The 18,329-nt window shown below is 42.5% G+C and overlaps 1 protein-coding gene across 1 annotated transcript in view; it reads right to left on the bottom strand.

The window, feature by feature from the left end:
- Lcp2 (lymphocyte cytosolic protein 2) overlaps positions 1-18,329 on the bottom strand; it is a 47,573-nt gene that overhangs the window by 7,167 nt on the left and 22,077 nt on the right. Inside the window, exons 5-17 of the mRNA XM_004836394.4 lie at positions 18,190-18,221; positions 17,031-17,068; positions 13,623-13,821; positions 11,444-11,541; positions 9,638-9,704; positions 9,461-9,544; positions 6,550-6,575; positions 6,421-6,440; positions 6,207-6,314; positions 4,788-4,818; positions 2,403-2,415; positions 1,452-1,581; positions 265-314 (exon numbers count right to left, since the gene is read on the bottom strand). Of these exons, the coding sequence (XP_004836451.2) occupies positions 265-314; positions 1,452-1,581; positions 2,403-2,415; positions 4,788-4,818; positions 6,207-6,314; positions 6,421-6,440; positions 6,550-6,575; positions 9,461-9,544; positions 9,638-9,704; positions 11,444-11,541; positions 13,623-13,821; positions 17,031-17,068; positions 18,190-18,221 (896 nt within the window). The remainder of the gene's footprint in view (positions 1-264; positions 315-1,451; positions 1,582-2,402; positions 2,416-4,787; positions 4,819-6,206; positions 6,315-6,420; positions 6,441-6,549; positions 6,576-9,460; positions 9,545-9,637; positions 9,705-11,443; positions 11,542-13,622; positions 13,822-17,030; positions 17,069-18,189; positions 18,222-18,329) is intronic.

Genomic DNA, 18,329 nt, shown 5'->3' with positions numbered 1-18,329 from the left:
CCTTTTCCAGGTTCTCAATGCCTAAATAGACCTTGCCCAGCTCTATCTATGCAGTCCAACACTTCTGTATTTTTATAATGCTTGTTGAAGGAATGAAATCTAGCAGTATAGTAGAATCCATAGAACCAAGGCTATATTTCATGGCTGTCCTAGTTTTGAGGAATAACTTTCTGCTTCTACACCAACCAGCCAGCACCACAAAGCCACGATTCACAACACAAGACATGTTGCCTGGAACAAGTCACAAAAGCCCAGGGTACCAACCTTGAGAGAAGTAAGGCGGCAGGGAGGCACTCTGTGGAAAACTATTGTTACTGTGGAGACAAAAAGAGAATGGATTATAAGTTGAGCTTAGGTGATGAGACCAGACTGGGGAGTTGGTTTAAGAAGCCAGACTAAAGATGCTTCTTACTTCTTGCTGAAGATAAGATAAGGCACGTGGGAAAGAAAGTCAGCACCGGATGTTGCTGCATCAGGAAGGGACAGTGTTTACAGGAACTGGGATGGGGAAGGAGGGTCTGTGAGGACCCTGAAATGCTACCTGTTCCCTCCATCCTGAACAGTAACACCATACCCATTAGCCCACATTGTCAGTAAACGCCTGCTCAGCACTGCAGCTCATATGGGTGATAATTTTCAAGAATGAAGGATGGGCTTGGGCCCAATGCCAGATGAAGCCATATGAGAAAATGACACATGGCAAAAAGAGAAAACCAGCTGAAATAATGAGAAGAAGCTGGGAAAAAGTAAGGGCAAGGGACACCAAGGAAAAAATGAAAAATTTTGAGAATCTCCCTAGATATGAGACAGAGTGGACATGTCTTGCTGGTGGTTAAATTTTCTACAGTATGAGGACTTGGACTTCTTCTTCTGACTATTAAAGGTATGTTGGGGGACACCATGAGGCAACCCATTGGCTTGTTTGGGGACAAATGATTTAGGTCTTTCTCCTATTCATGCCTCTGCCTCTGGGCAGCCTTCTTATGAGCCCTGAGAGACTCTGCTGCTATTGAGAAAATGGGCTTGCTGGGGACAAAGCCTGTGCAATGAATTCTTACCATCTGCTAAGTACAAGACACACTTCTTAGCCTCCCTATCAAAGATGGAGGAGGAACTCCAAGTACTTTAATTGGCTGGGTTTCTTAATATTTGATGTTTGTTTATTTGTTTGATTAAATTCATAATGTGAAAACATTCCCCCATCTTCTGCCAAAGTGTCCATTCCATCTGGGATGGAAGATTGCGATCTAAGCACAGATACAGGGAGGATAGCAGTGGCTAGCATGTTGTTCCTAATGCTCAGCTTAGTTTTGTTTCTTTAGGCCCCAAATGTTCAGACACTATTACCTGTTGGCTCATTTCTTTCTTCCTAAACCCATGTGGCATCACCTCAGTGTCAGGTGGATCTAGACATTACATTAAGTTAGAATTTAATTACCATAGCTACAAACCTTTCTGAGAAAGCTCCAGGCATGTGAGATGGTGGGAAGGAGTGCTTGGAGTTTGGCTTAGTACATCTTGAAGGAAAAGTATTGGAGCTCATAGAAATGAGTGCTGGCTGGGGCAAAGGTCTTTGATGTACTGTGAGAGAGAAGAAAAAACATAAGGAGACTGTCAGGATACCCTAGAAACATTCTAGAACTGCTCTGCAGTTAAAAAACAGTTGATGTAAAATAAAGAAGATATAAAAATCCAAAAGATCATCAATGCTTCCTTTTTTTTTTTTTTTTTTTTTTTGGTACCAGGGATTGAACTCGGGTCCTTGCGCTTGCAGAGCAGGTGGTGAAAACAATGAGCTAAATCCTCGGCAAAAATCCAAAAGATCAGATCTACTTAGAGAGTTGTAGGTTGGCCCAAAGTTTTTCTAAATGATTTACCACCTTAGAATGCATTTATAATGCATTATATTATATCTATAGCACATGTTTTATTTTCTCATTTTTGAAATGCTGTCTTGGCATAAAATTGTCAACTGGAAACCTTATACATTTCTAAAATGATTCACAAGTTTGGTTTCATTTTATGAAAGCTAAAATTTTGTGCAATCTCATTCACCCACACTTACTGATTCTTTACCAACATGTGCTAGAGGGCATAAATATTAGAGAAATTTATCTATCAAATCATTCATGTAAATTTAATTTTTTACTGTACAATTAGGCAATTTGCATTGTTACACATGAACTTAAAATTTCTCTTTGGTAACCCAACAAAAATAATTCCATTTTACTATAGCTGTGAAGTATATCAATTGACATATATCTACTTAATATTAATTTAAGAATCATAATTGATTTTGGGGGATTCCCATACTAAATCATTATCTGATTTTTATCTGAATGCCTGAGCAGAAAAAATAAGAAAATAAGATACAAGTTGTAGGAAAGCATTTCTGAACATACCATCATCTTCATCCTAGTAAGGGGGAAAAAAAGAAAGATATTAACTTACAATTGAAGCACAATCCCTAAATGAATAACTCTATTTCTCAATCATGTAAATGTGTGGTTCTTTCTTTAGCAATTATGGCTTTCCATAATAAATATATTTTAGAGGAGAGTAGAAGAGTTTTCTAAGTGGTCTATAATTTTTTAACATGAACAATCATCTAAGGACACTCCAATCTGAAATTTCCTCATACATTTATATTGAATAGGTTCTGAAGTTGCTAAAGGAGCTCAAAGATATAATATTTACAATATCTATGATGTACCTAGAAGATTAATACTCAATATTTCATTCAACTTCCCTTGCAACCCTTTGAGAATATGACATCTTTATCTTACAAATAGAAACATAATGCTCAGGAAGAATTCCTTACTTACCAAAGGTTGCAGAAAATAGATTCAATCCCAAATCTATCTGCCCCAAAGCTCAGCCTTCTTTTTGTGTCTCCTTAGCAATGTCCACACTCCTTAAAAGCTATCTGACCTTACTTATTTATAGTGTGGCTTACAAGGTGCATCTACAATCCTCACCATTTTTATATTCAGGGCCACCATCTGAAGTAGAAAAAGGAAGGTCAATTTTCTCTTCTGAGATAAGAAATGATGTTCAGAGAGACAGAGAGATTTTGCCATTGACTAGTAGACCAAATGGGCCAACTTGAACATGTCTGTTAGACCAGACCAGTGGTGATGAAATAACACTTTCCTCAAATTGTTATTGTGAGGATTAAATTAGTAATTGCATGTGCCTGATATATATTAAGTGCTCTTTAATTTACGTTTACTAACACAGGTCCTACAACACATTGACACAAAGCAAGGGGGACCACAGAATCACTCATCTCGAAGGGCCAACTCAGAGCTCCTGCAAAAAGCTACATAAATAAACACACTTGGGCTCACAATCTTCTCACAATGACATCGCTTTCAACACTTACAACGATGACCCCTCTGCTTTAAGAATATACAACTTCTCAGGGCAGGGATTTAGCTCAGTGGCTCCGCACCTGCCTCGCAAGTGCAAAGTCCTGAGTTTGATCCCCAGTGCCACTGAAAAAAAAAAAAACTTCTGGAAATCAATCCTTCCAGAGACTAGATACCCAGATACCTCAGGTACGTGATATTACCCTCACCTTGCTACCTCCACCATGACTCTGTCTCTCTGCAGCCAAGCTGCTATCCTTCAATGCACCCAGGCCTCCTTTTAGGGTGATCCTATCCCATGTTCTCCTCATCATTCAATAACCATCACAAATCTTACCTCCTCTAAGCAGTCACTGTTGGCTCCTTGACTCACATGAAACACTCTCTTCCCCTTCCACAGATCATTCTATGACTGTATGCTGTCTGATGTGTGAAGGGAGTGCTTGGGTCCATAATAATACAGCACTTCATTTGAACAAACACAGCATCTAGCACAGAGCTATGAAAACAGGAGCCAGTGCTAGCTGAGCATTTGATCAACTAAGCAGGAGTCTAATGGCCTTCAGAACACTTTAAGTGTGGAGAAACTCAGATCTGAACTCAAATCTGTTTGGGTTTTTTTTGGTACTGGGGATCGAACTCGAGTCCTTGCACTTTCGAGGCAGGTGGCAGAATCACTGAGCTAAATCCCCAGCCCAATGCTATCCCTATCTTTTTTTTTTTTTTTTGTACTGGGGATCAAACTTGGGTCCTTGCGCTTGTGCAGCAGGCAGTGAAACCGCTAAGCTAAATCCCCGGCCCTTGAACTCAAATCTGGTTGTTTACTAGCTGAGCAAATTTCAACAAGTATCTTATCCTTTCTGAGCAATCTCTTTGCATTTATAGAGAAAGGGTCCTGCATTCCTTAAAGCATAAATAAAGCTGGGAATAACCAACTTCTCTGGTTTGTCTGGGACTGAAGAAGCTTCAGGGGTGTGGGACTTTCAGTGCTAATAAGCACCGGGAAAGCCTCAGCAAAGAGTTGGTCACCCTACAGGAGCATTAGATAATGCTATTTCCCTTCTTTTTCAGGTCATGGAGATACTTAAAAAAAAAAAAAAAACCAAAACAAAACAGAGGCCTTGGAAACTGTGTAATGCAGACTCTTAGGCATCCCTCTCTTTATGATCTCTTCTACTTTCTGCCCCTTCACCTTGCTGATAGGGTAACAGAGCTCCAAATAACCCAGCCTCCCCGGGAGCTGAGCAATGCAGCATGATGAGCTCCAGGAAATACCAAGACTGCAAAGACAGATGCACTTATATTCAAGAGTCTATTATGTGTACTCCAAGGGGGATATACTGTAGTCCAAACCTCCAAGAGCCTACCCTGGTCCTCCCCAGCCCAGCCACTTATGGAATGACATTTTGTACTTACATTATCTCTTCTGTCTACTCCCCATCCAGGCCTGAAATGAATTAGGGCAAAGAGAAAGAAGTAAGCGTCAAGAGTTTCAAAGAGCCAGCCTTGAAATATAATTTCCTAAATCTCCTAAGAAAAAATCAAACCTTCTGAGCCATGGCTAAAGGGGAAGTTGCAAATACCAGCAGAAAGCCAGGGGAGAGGGAGTGGAAGGGAGATTTGGTTACTGAATGTTCTGTCATCACTACAAGCTGAGCTAGGCAAATCCTTATTCTGTGTAACTACTGCAGCATATATACATATATAGTGTGTGTAGTCAGCAGTCTAACTCTTTTGCAGCTATTAGATTTCACTGAGTAGGTGTTTCTGCAAGCAAATGAAAACATTTTAGGTAATATTGTTCTTTGCTAATGTTTCAAAGCAGCCATCACAGGGTCTACCTTTGGAGTAATGAGAACGCGGTTGGAAAATGTCACTGCTTTGGGACTTTTCCAAAGAGGGCTCGGTGCAGTTGGCTCAGATGAACAAGCCAGTCAAGCAGACTTGGAGACAGCTGCCTGAGTGCTGCAGCAGACATCTGTACCACCTGGGCCACATCATGGTTTTAGGGAGAGAGGAAAGAGGAGGACCATTTATTGAACAGCTCTAAGGTGTCAGGTGTTTCACATCACCTCACTCTGTGTTTACTGAAAATTTTGACATTTTGGTCATTATGATTAGTTGCATTAATTTTGATTTTTTTAAATGATGCATTAAAATATTATTAAACTCCATTACTGAGGGTTTTGGTTTTTGGCATGCCCTAGTCCTGGTCCTGATTTAATCCTAACGACAGTCAAGCGAGGCAATCGTTATATATCCCAATTGCTTAGAAAAGGTAAACAGAAGCATGATTGTATCCTTCCTAAACCACAGGGTTGGCTGGGACACCAGTTACGTTTGTGCCATTTGGTAAATAGGATCCAAATTTCTTTGTAGCAAAGTTAAAAATATTAGAGCAGATCTCAGGATTCTGCAGCTATGAAGTGATTGAATAGTATGGTGACCTAAAAATCTCTCCCAGTTTTTTACCTCTCTCTGCTATCTGTATTGAGAGATGAAGTGATAAGTTCAGAACCTATGCACTGTGAAGACTGCTCTTACTGGGTAGGAAAAACCTAGCACTGGACTAGTTGAAGACAAGATCTCCACATATAGTCCTCATCCCATACACCCAATTAAGCATTTCTTTGCTCATTTCTCAGCAAGATTTCCTTTTTCTTCAAAGAGACCCTTGTACTTGACATCCAATCTGAGATACTTAAGCCACAGCAGCCAAAGGGGTCCCTCCTGCCTGGGAGCATGTCTGTTTCCCTGTAGAGTTGACATAGGACAAAGTCCCCCATTTCATCCACTCTGTTTGAAGGACAAACTCAAACAATACAAGATAGTTACTTTGGTACAGGTGGCTTCTTCCCTGGCAGGGGGCTACTTCTTTCATGTCTGTCGGTGGTTGGTGGTAAAGGAAGCTTTTGTATCTTGGGTAAATGGTCCCCGGGAGTCCTGCCGAGTTCAGAGAAAGGATATGTAAGAAGCAAATTTAACTGCCTTGGCAGAGTTCTCCAGCAAATGCCCTGTGGCCTTCCCTAGATGCAACACAGCACCTTACCTTCCCACTGGAGCTGAGGGCTGCAAGGTAGAAGAAAAAACATGTGAGTGGCTAAACATTTCCTGAAGAATAGGTCAAGATGTAAAAACACCAAAACAAAACCAAAACTAAACCAGAAGAACAGCTTACCTTGTCAGAAAATGTTGGTTTCTTTCCTGTAAACAACAGACACAGGCCCTTAAATTTAGGACATGATGATCACAAGGCATAAAATCAGAGTTTGATGCAACCATGAGCAGAAGGGGACTGACTGAGTTTAAACACCGAAGAGTCGGAGATGTTTGGATTGGCTAGGGTCCCTTACAAAGCACCTAATTTTACAGGCTCAAAACTATTAAGTGGCTTCTCTGAGGTCACGTCGGTTTGTGTACAAAGTATTGTGGGTTCTATGCTTCTTTTCAACATCTGATTTAATATAAACAATGATCAAAAGATTGATGTTTTCTTGGGATTTTGTGTCTCTTTTATTGGCTAATGCGTTCTTTGCATGGCCCAAGTTTTATGCGCAGACCTGAAATAAACTCACATTCAATAGAGGTGGTATATGTTCAGCCCTGTGGTACAGTTGGCTTTATGTAAAGTACTCCAGTTAGTTTCTGAAACATCTTTTAACTTGGGGTAGTAGCTTTCAAAAGACTCTCCAGGTATGCTGCAAACAACCCATTTTTGTTATTGGTGATGGTAGGTTTTATTTGTTTGCTTCTTTTATTTTTCTTTGAGGACAGCCTGTCGGAATTCTCCATGTCCAAGTTACCAGCGCAATTTAATTTTTATTCCATCTGAAGTCCTATTGAAGAAGTATGCCCTTGACCTTCACGTTATGAAAGTATTACTAATTAGACCCCACTAGTTCTAGAAGCAAATCCCATATTATTTTGAACAATGCTCAAGTTCAATTGAGTTTTGTTATTATTATTATTTGTTTTAGATAGAGTCTCACTATGTAGTTTAGGCTGGCCTTAATCTCACTATTGTAGCCCACTCTGGCCTCAAACTCACAGCAATCCTCCTGCCTTAGCCTTTCTAGTGCTGGGATCACAGACATGCACCACCACACCTGGCTCAATTAAACATTCGAGTCTCCATTTCCTCACCTGTAAAGGGCAAAGATAGATGAAATCTGCATGGGTTTGCTACAAAGGGACAGATGACAACCTATATGGAAGGTCATGGGCATGATAGGTGGGTATTAAAAGATATTAGCTATCTCCTCTTTCTTTCTCTCTCTCCCAAGCCGTGCAGTTAACACCCTAAGGTGAATGGTCATACCGTCTCCCTGGAGATGCATTTTTTTGACATGATTTATTCTTAGGGACTGAGTGTAAATCAGGCCTGACATGGTAGGTTCTAGGAGCACTGTTCCACTGTGAAGAGCTCACTGCCTAATTGAAGCGAGTTTTGATGGTATGAAAGATGTCTATTATTTACAAAGCTTAGCTTATGGTGGAGTGCTTATTTTAAAGGGGTACCTTGTAACTTACATTTATATCCTTGAGCACGTATAGATTTTTTAAGAATCTGATTTATGTGTATTCTCTGGGCATGTTAGGAGTCTCATGTTAAAAGTCTAAGCATCAAAAGAGGATTTCTTCCAAAACATCATGAACAAGGTAGCAATTCAAGACTCAAGAAGTATTTTCAGGCCGAGGATTTAGCTCAGTGGTATTGCCACTTGTCTTGCAAGCGCAAGGTCCCAAGTTTGATCTCCAGTACAAAAAAAAAAAAAAAAAGAAGACGTATTTTCAGGAAAAGGTGTTTATAATAGGATTTTTTAAATAGACAAAAAAGAAATTAAAAAAATAACTTGTTATGTCAGGAGATGATTGTGAAGGCTTTGGCACCAGTATTCCACATGCCCGATGCCCTGACTCTTGACAGTGAGCAGAGCTACAGTCTGAAGTCAAGTCCATCTTCATTCCCACAGAACTTGTACAGCTCTCTGCAGTGGACTATGCTAACCCCACACAGACACCAACCCGGCTTTGCATGGCTCAGCGGAGCTGTGATGCAATTCAGGTGAACAGCAGCAAGCAGCAGGTTCAAATCCAAAAACTGAATCATTTTGCTACAATGGAGGAGAGGAAGCCCACAAAAGGCTAAATGCCCTGTTCAGAGTACAGCTGAGGAACTGCTGGGAGGGAGCCAGGATTCTGGATTCCCTATTCATTCAATTTCAGGACTCCTCCCTCAGATCCACCCAGTGCACAGCAAGTTAAAACCCGAGTTAGCACCTCCTTTGAAGTCAGAAAGATATGGGTTCAAATTTTGCAACTATTTATGCAAATTTGGGCAAATCATTCAGCCTCTCTGATCATCAGTTACATCATCTGAGAGGTGGGGATAACAATACACCCCATGGTTGGGTTGGCATAAGGATTGGAAAAAATGTTGATAAACTATTTGAGGTAAGTGAAGCACTCACCCCACAGTAGGTGTGCCATAAATGGTAACTGTTTTAGAACTGAATTGAAAACGGCTCCATGTGAAGGTAGCCGGAGTCAGAATATTCTGTGTAAATTGTGGAGGGAAAAGACTTGAACAGCACCTTAGAGTTTCATGAACCATTTCCTCCTTACAGAACATCCACCACAAATAGGAAATTGTGCTCTGAAAAAGAAAACACCCCTGTGGGTCAATGAGCTATTAATTAGCAGCCGAGGAGAAACAACAATGCTCCTAGACCTCTTATCTCTTAGCTCATCTCCTTCCTTTGCACCATGATGCCTCCTGCTGTGTCTTGGCTGAAGGGCAGTGAGTTGCGTGGACACAAATCGTGCCCATGGAGGACCAGCCCTGGCCCCAAAGCAGGTTCTCTACAATCGGGTTGATCTGGGTTCACCCCCATCACTTGGTTGCTGAGTGATTTTGAGAAGTTACTTCTTCGTGACTCAGTTTCCCTCTGTAAAATGAGGCTGATTCTCATAGCCAGTACTTCCTCCTATTGTGGCACTAGTTAAATGAGATTGTATATAATAAAAGCACATAGTGAACACTCTGAAAATGTGAGCCATTGTTATTATGCATCAAATATCACTCATACCTATTGTGAAGGGCTCTCTGTCCAGCGGGGCTAAAGAACGATCTAGGGGAGGTTTTGTTCTTCTATCTATAGACGGAGCCGGCACTGGAAGGGAAAGGCTGCAGTCAGAAGAAAGCCAGTGGCAGGGCCAGGGGTAGGGGTGGGATGTTGGCCAGGAGAGAGCAGCCTCATGCTTACACTTTGCTGGTTTGTGGTTTCGACTTCTGTTGGACTCTTCTTGGTTGGGCTGGGGTGGGGGCAGTGGCTGCACAGAAAAAGATCCAAGCATTAGGAAGGATTTCCAATGCATCACTGAGACCTGGTGGCTTTATCTTCCCCAATATGTGTTAATCTATTCACTTTCCTCCATCTTCATGTTCCACCAGCAAACGGCCATATGCATTTCTCAGCAGAGCTATGTGGCAGCCTCCCATCTGAGCCTGCTTTTTCTCCCTCTCTCAGACAGTGGATTTTCCTCAGGACAGTGGAGTAGCCACTTAGCCAGTCCCTGCTAAGCCCTCCAGTGGTTCTGATTATATTAGAAACAAACCAGAAACTCACTGTGACCTGCAGATTCCTCCCCGAGTTGACACCTGTCCACCTTTCCATCCCAATTCTGACTCACTGGACCCCCACCCTACAGGTATTCTTGAGGTTTCTGGAAAACCTCAAGTTCATGTCCTGTTGGATATCTCTGTTCTTGTGTTTCTTCTGCCCAACTTGAATGTTCTTCTCCCAGCTCTCCCCGAATGTCTCATTCTGTCACAGCTCCATGTCACCTCTCTACCAACCATCATATTCCCTGGGCTTCTGTCTCCCTAACCCACATAACTACTCAAATCATTTCTACAGTTGTTTACTTGTTTATTGTCAGTCTCCCTCGGCCCAATTAACACTTCATGCAAGCAGGGACTTTATTGATTTGTCTTGCCCACACTCATCCCCAGCACCTAGAATGCTACCTGGCCAACAGCAGCTGCCCAGGCATTGTCTGCTGACTGAATGAGTTCTGCATCCCAAGAGTGGAGGTGAAGGCCTTCAGATTCCGAAACAAAAAATGTTTATAAATAAATTTGGCTCCAGGAATACCCTTTCTATATTGCTACACAGCAGGAGGGAGCTATTATTGTCAGATGGAAGGTCCTCCACTGTGGTGCAGTCTGGATTTTGAGCTTTGGGGAAAATATACTGTCTCGCTCCTTCTGTTCCTGAAACAGTGGCATTTGTGACAGTTATTAAAATGTGTAGGTCACTGCCAGGTATAGCTGTGCACGCCTGTAATCCCAGTACTCCAGAGGCTGAGGCAGGAGGATTGCCATGAGTTCAAGGCCAGCCTGGACTACATAGTGAGTCGTCTCAAAAATATAACAAAACAAAACATTCAGGTCACTGATGAAGAGGATACATCTCTAGCTATCAACTCCTTAGTCTGAGCTTCTCAAAGTCACTCTGAGAATGCATTAGATTCACAGGAGCTGTATCACATGCTCGAGGGAAAGGAAAAAGAGTCTGCTGCTGCCTCCTGTTCCCCCTGAGCTGTTTGTATCTCAAATCTTGTTATCTGAAGGTGTTTGTCACTGGAATTCCAGGCTCTAGACAGCAGGTGGCGCAAGTCTTTTTGCAAAACAGAGGGGAAGTCTCAGGACTCTTGGAGCACCCTAAATGCCATGGCTTTAATTTACTTCTCTAAAAGCTTATTTTAGTTTTTGCCTATTGCAAATAATGGTAAATTGTAGCACAAGGAATACTGGAAGGGGGCCTTTAATTATACAAGTAGCTTATATTGTTATGGCACAAAGAAAATACCAATAGGTATTATGATGTGCATAAAAACCACTAGTATTTCAACCCCCTGACAAGAAACACTGAGTCCTCGGGTATGCATTTTCCCAGTCTAGATATAATCTTTTCTTACAAAGTAAGAATTATAATTTTATTTTCTGTCAGGTAGAAGAAATAACCAGAGTGGATACAAAGTCCCATGAAGAAGGGGAGGAGACCTACTGAGTAATTGCGGCCGGTAGGCAGTGGAGGAAGGGCAGCCATTGGTCTCTGGGGAGGCACAGGAGGCTGCTGGGGTTTTTTTCCGGCGGGAGGCCTGTCTGCAGAAACATAAGAATATTGCAGTGAGGGGAGAAATGGGAAACCAGGGTGAGCACCAGCCAAGCTCAGGGGTCTCCGGGAAAAGATGCTGTCTTCGACTTTGTGCAGCTCGGGGCACCAGAGACACCTGAGTTGTCCCTCACCCTCCAGACCACCACCCACCCCAGCCAGAAGACCCAGCCTGGGTCCCACAAGAGGTGAGAAACCCTTGACCCCCTGCCTGCCTCTCTTTCTGTCCCAGTTTGTTTTACTCTGCATACATGTAAGCAACTCTCATCTTATGTCATCTCTTATCAGAGATGTTGCCAATCAAAAAAGATCTCTTAGGAATTAGCTTATCCAATACAGAAAGGGAGTGTTTTTAGAAAAAAACTGTAAAAAAGTAAATGTACACATACTTCTACATGCTTTACATAAGACACACATGCATATGTAAGCACATGTATGCCTGCACAGACACACACACACACATATATATACACCAACACACATATGCACACACACGTGCACACTCACACAGCATGGCCAGCTGCCTGTGGGGGTTAAGCTGGCTATTACCACTCATGGAGATCCTGTTCTGTGTCCCCATCCTTCCCTTCACAAATGCTCTGGACTGTCTTCTCCCTCCCACTTCCTGTTTTATTCATCTCTTCCCTTACAGGAAGGAGCTGGCCACTGACTCTGTTACCAAGTCAAACAGTCTTAAATGGTGCGTGGATTTGCCTGGGACAGAAACTCACACTACATGTTTTCTGATTGTCACATAACTATCCCTTAGGGCAGTTTGACAGGCTGGTAGTTTCTTATCCTTTCAGTGGGGAAAGGATAGGACTGGGAGCCATGAGAGGCAAGGGAACCAGGGCCTTCTTGCATTTGTGTCCTACTCTAGGCCCTGGAGAGGCCTGCTCTTCCAGAGAGAATGGGCTCAGAGTGAGGGCATGCCTAGTCTCATCCCTCACCCGCACTGGCCATCTTTCAGTTTCTCTATGTGCCAAGTTGCTTCAGACTTTAGGGCCTTTGCCATTCTACTGCTCTGAATGCTCTTCCCTTGTTACATGATCTTCATTTAGCCAACTGTTAAATATTTAATATTCCTTAAAATCAACTTAATAACCATATGCTAAAGGAAACAAGCATCTCCTATAGCAGTATTCCTAATAATATGTCATGGTTTAATTAAATAATGTGTGACTCATTTATTCGATGCTACCTCATCCACTGGACTACCAATCTCTTAGACTGAGGACTGTGTAGTTCACCCAGTGTCTTTATAACTGGCACTTACAATGTGCCAAGAACTTAGTTTTCCATTTCTTCTCTGGATCTCAATTTCTCTAAATATGAAGCAGACTTGGTCTGATGTTATAGTATGCAGGTGTGTGTGTGTGTGTGTAAGTCTGTGTGTGTCTGTGTGTGTGTGTGTGTGTGTTTTCTGTCACCACCACTGGTAGAATTTAAACCCTACCAGACAAAGGCTATATTTTCTTTCCTGATGATTCCAGTACTTGGAATGGTGTCTGGATCATAGTAGGAAATTTGTCATTTTTGTTGAATGGATGGATGGATGGATGGATGGATGGATGAAAATATGACAGAGAAATTTAGTTGGCTGAAATGATGAAAATCTTGAAGGCTATCTAAATGTTTTAAAGTTGTGTTCAGTACTTTAATGTTCACTCTGATGGTCTGTAGGTGGCAGTGCCACATAACTATGATTTGGTCCAAGGATGAGGAGAAATGGAAAAACACTCCAGAATACCTGAGTGACCCACCAAATAAGTTATGACTGTCAAGTATGCTTCCATGGTTGTTCAGTACTGATATTGGTCACTGCAGGCTATGGATTAATAATCCTCACAGCAAAGTTATGTGGTGTATACTATTGTTATCCTATTTCACAGACAAAGAATTGAAGCCCAGAGAGGTGGAGTCACTTGTCCAAAGCCACATAACTGTCAAGAAGCTGAGCTGGTATCAGTGTCAAGTGGTTTCTGGGCATGCCAGGCATCAGCCTCCCACAGTACAGTGCCAAGCTAGGCATGGGGCTGCCTGGGCTGGGAGGTCAGGAAGCAGCCCTTACCAATGTACATGGAGTTGGTGCTGGGGAAAGGCTTGGCAGGCAGGATGGAGTTCTGCAGAGCCTCCTCATCATTGGAGGGTGGAGGCTCATAATCAGCATCATCTTCCACAGGTGCCTCTTCCTCCTCATTGGGAGACTCGTAGTCTCCGTCATCCTCCCCATCCGGATCATCGTTGGGGCTTTCATAGTCATCTTCTTCCTGCCAACATAGTGTGGGAATGGCACAGCTTGTGGGAGCATCATGGCACTCTGTGTCAAGTGTATGTGCAATTTCTGTGTGCCTCACATTGGCACAGCCCAAGCATGGGGATTCCCACAGCACAGGTGAGGAGCTAACTTTGGGGAGTGCAACATCACAAGGCCAGCAAGTGACATACTTGCGACCTTGGTCCAGGTCCCTGACTATTAAGTGGGTGGGTTTTCCTCTGCTCCCTTATGTACAATGGAGAAAAGAGGAAAGGAAGACGTTACTGGAATGGGGATAGAGAAAGGGTCTCTCTCTTGCATAAACTCCTTTTTAAGTCCAGGCATCATCAAGAGAACGAATAAATGGAGATCAGTATGGCGATTCCTCAAAACTAAAAATAGACATTCCACTTAACCCAGCTATTCCCCTTCTAGGTATCTTCCCCAAAGAGTTAATAACATTGTATTCAATGAAGCCTGCATACCCATGTTTATAGCAGCACAATTCATAATAGCTAAATCTTAAAAACAGCCTATATGTTCATCCCAGATGAATGGATAAAGAAAATGTGGTATTTATACATAATGGAGTACTACTCTGACACAAAGAAAGATAAGCTTGAGTGATTTGTAGAAAATGAATGTACCTTGAAGCCATAATGTTAAGTGAAATAAACCAGACTTACAAGCTTAAATACCATATGATTTGTCTTATATAAGAAACCAAAAATGTAAGTAAGGAGCAAAATAAAAGGCAGATAATAGGAAGCAGGGAGATAGATTTTTGCAAAAAGGAAGGAGACCAAGAAATGGACAGGGGAACAGGGAAAGGGATGAAAAAAGAATTAAGATGTGCTGTGTACCTGTATCAACTCCTCACAAGGAATGGAATCATTATGTGCTGCAAACATGTACAGTACTAATAAAAAAATAAAAACTGAAAAAAATTCGGATCATTTGTGATGACACTAGTTAATTGCTATTTTTTGAGACAGGATCTTGCTATGTAGTTCAGACTGGCCTTGCACTCACTATGTTGTCCAGGCTGGCCTCAAACTTGTGGCTATCCTCCTACCTCAGCCTCCCAAGTGCTGGGATTACAGGCATGTGCCACCACACCTGGCTGTTAGTTGCTATTTCGGTTCTTAGTGTGCCTGTGCTCAAAAATTTACTTCTCATTATAACCGATGAAAGCACTGAAGGCTCAGCTACCGGGGGAACACAGATAACCAAAGCCTGGTCATGGGAAAGCAGATTAAGATGTGTCGAGGGAAGATGGTCCATGGCTGCGCTGTTCTTTCTGCTAAGAGTTGAGTGTATAAAAATGACAGCTTATTATTCACGATTCCCGGCACTGAGTTTGAAGACGTACGCTTGGAAAAGGCTTTCTAAAGTTTAGAGTTTTTGCTGTATTTTATTTTTTATATCTTTGTAGGTCTCAGGGAACAGAAGGCCAAGGTGACTGCCTTCGAAGCAGTCCGCAAAAGTGGACATCACTGGAATAATGTCCCCACAGAAGGGGCACCAAGTGACAAGTGGCTTGTCGCTGTCATGCCACAGTCAAGTGGGTGAATAAATGTACAAGGAGCTCTAACATCAAAGGCAGCATGAAAAGAAGCAATAGGAAGTTGCAGCTTTTTGACAAAAGGCGTGCACTATATCTTAGAAATCCTGGCAGCTTTGATAGACAGCTAAGGAAGAGTTTCTTTAAATTGTTCAACTGAAAGATTTCTGTGTTCACTTTTATCTTGAGGAGTATTTGAAAAACACAGCAACTAGAAAGGAAAGACGAAGATTAAATACCTCCCTAAAGTCTGAAGAAGGCAGTGTCTTGCACTGTCTGTGTTTCTTAAGCAGGTGGACCAAATATTAGAGGAACAGGATTTTGGAGCAATGGCTTCAGCTGCATACAGGTGGCCCCTCTCGCATCCCCGCTTCGTACGATGACAATCTTCTCTCCCTCAGCCTAACTAGCCTATACCCATCACACCAGTACCATTAGCCTTTCTCAATGACAGCCTTTCTCTCTGCTGAACTATGATTTCCCCCCTACCATTTGGCTCTTAGATATGCATGTATGTTTTTGTTGCCAATCACATTCTGCCATATGAATTATCCATACTGTGAAATGCTCACTTGGTTGGGTTCTTCCTCTCTGCCCATGTCCCTGTAGTCCCCTGTACAGAGCCTGATACATAATGAACTACCACATTTTATGACCACCATTAATCAGAAACCCTTGGGTTTTGAAGAGGATGAGCACTGAAGACTAGCCTCAGGCTGAGCACAGGAGGGTTCATGGCCAGCAGTGGCAAAGGGACAGCTTCTGTGCCAAAGCATTTTTTGGAAACTCTAGCCTTCTTTTCTCTTTCATACAAAATAAAATTATTATATTCATTTGTTCTCCCATAGAAAGCACAAACTTTGCTTATTTTTAAACTTTAAATGTTTCCATTTAGCAGAATTCTAATATAACAAAGGACATTTAGTGACTGGTTTCTAAGTGCACAAGAGGTAGAAAGACCCTGAGGGCCAGGTGGCCTGTGTCTCAGGTCTGTCTCTAATTAGCTATAGGGTTCTATATAAGGCTCGCACCCAGTGGGCTCAGTTGCTTTATCTGTAAAATGGACAGACTGGGCTATCATCCATCACAGAGTTCTTAGCCTGGGTCTAGTTTCATGGGTGGTGACTACATGCAGTTTTGTGGGAGGAGATGCACAAAGTCTGTCAGACTCTGAAAGGGGTCACCGCGACTCTCAAATATAAGAGCTAATGGAGTGGAGGTCTTTTCCACTAAAATTCTTTTCCCTTTGAGCTACCAATAGAGATTTCAGTCCAAGAGAAAGTTTACTTTAGCATAGATTTGTAGGAAATAAATTTTGGAAATGGAGTGGGCCTGGAAGAAGGACCTGTGTTTGGGGTGATAATGGTGAACAATGGCATGATCAGCAAACTACAACCTGCAGGCCAAGTCCAGCCCACCCTGTTTTTGTAAATGAAGCTTTGTTTGCACACAGCCAAAAGCACTTTTCTGCACAATGTCTATGGCTGCATTTGTGCTATAATGGCAAAGTTGAATAGTGGAGGCAGAAATCTTACAGCTTCCAAAACTGAAAATATTCCCTGTCTAGCCCTCTGCAGAACACATTTTCTTAGCCCTGGATGGGGCACACTAGCGTCTTGTTAGAAGGTGGGAAGGGAGAACAGCAACACCATACTCACAAAGGACGACCAGCCCCCATTGTCCTCTTCATGGTTTTCTGTGGAAGCAAATGACACCATCAGCAGCACTCAGAGAAGCTGTCACTTGGAGAAAAGTCAAAGAAATTTCTCCATCTGATACCCCATCTCAGACCTTACTCCTGCCTTCTACATACCTGAAGTTAGCAATTGCTCTGCTATAGTTCGGGTACGATTTCCCTCACCAGAACTTGTGTTGAAATTTGATTCCTAATGAAATGATATTGAGAGGGAGTGGTGGAACCTTTACAAAATAATTAGGCTGTGGGGGCTTCACTACCAAGAACAGATTAACATCTTTCTCCAGACACTAGTTTAGCTCTCTCAAGACTGAACTGGATTTTACAGGACTGCTTTGGATCTCATGGGACGGGATTAGTTATTTCAAGAGTGCACTGTTTCCATCACTTCCACACATGCTTTTTTGCTCCTCTTGCATGTGCTTTCACTGCGTGATCCCATCTGCCATGAAGCCCTCACCAGAAGCTGAGCAGTTGCCAGTACCATGGTCTGGCCTTGAGGATTGTGAGCTAAATAACCTCCATCATTTATAAAGTAACCAGCCTCAGGTATTTTGTTATGGTAACAGAAAACCGACTAAGATAGCAACTAAACTATTAGCCATAGCATTCTATTTGAGGAACCTATTCTACTAAAGGGCAATTGTGGTATTCAATCTTTCCTATGTGTAAAACCCATCTAGAAGTGTTCCAAAATATGCAGTTACCTGGGGCCCTGTCCCTAGGACTTCTGATTCAGCAGGACTAGATGGGGCCCAGGATTCTGTGTATCAACACTATGTCCAAGTTAACAGTGAAAAACTGCTTTGAATCCTCAGAAGCAGTGGACTGCCTCAGCTCAGATACTCAGCCAAAGGCTAAGTCTTTCTAGGCTCAGGGCTCCCAGAGTTCCTCACTATGTCTCTGTAAGGAGTCCAGATAAGCAAGGACCTTAAGCCAGGTGCTCTGCAGAGTGCCATCTCTCTTCCCTTCATTTGGATCAAATCTTTTTCTGAATAAAAATTAGCTGACTAAGGGTCAGTCACCTGCAAACCTCAAGGAGCCTGAGGAACCAGAAGGCAGAAGACTCTATGTATCTATCACCCCCTAAAGCAATCACCTTTCAACCCTGACACCTTTACCTGTCTCTTCGGTAAACCGCTGGACTTGGGGTCTGCAAAGGCAAAGAATATTGTATTAATGGTGTGTTGATTTGCAGGGATCTCTCTCTCTTGCCCCCAGTCCACCCTGTGAGAGGAGTCCCTAATGGACGGCATGTCTT

Source organism: Heterocephalus glaber, unplaced genomic scaffold, assembly GCF_053883595.1.
Source record: "Heterocephalus glaber isolate CG9 unplaced genomic scaffold, H.glaber_assembly_v1.0 deba00001606, whole genome shotgun sequence".
NCBI lineage: Eukaryota > Metazoa > Chordata > Mammalia > Rodentia > Bathyergidae > Heterocephalus > Heterocephalus glaber.
The sequence above is the reverse complement of the archived record's forward strand: the minus strand, read 5'-3'. Positions and strand labels throughout refer to the sequence as shown.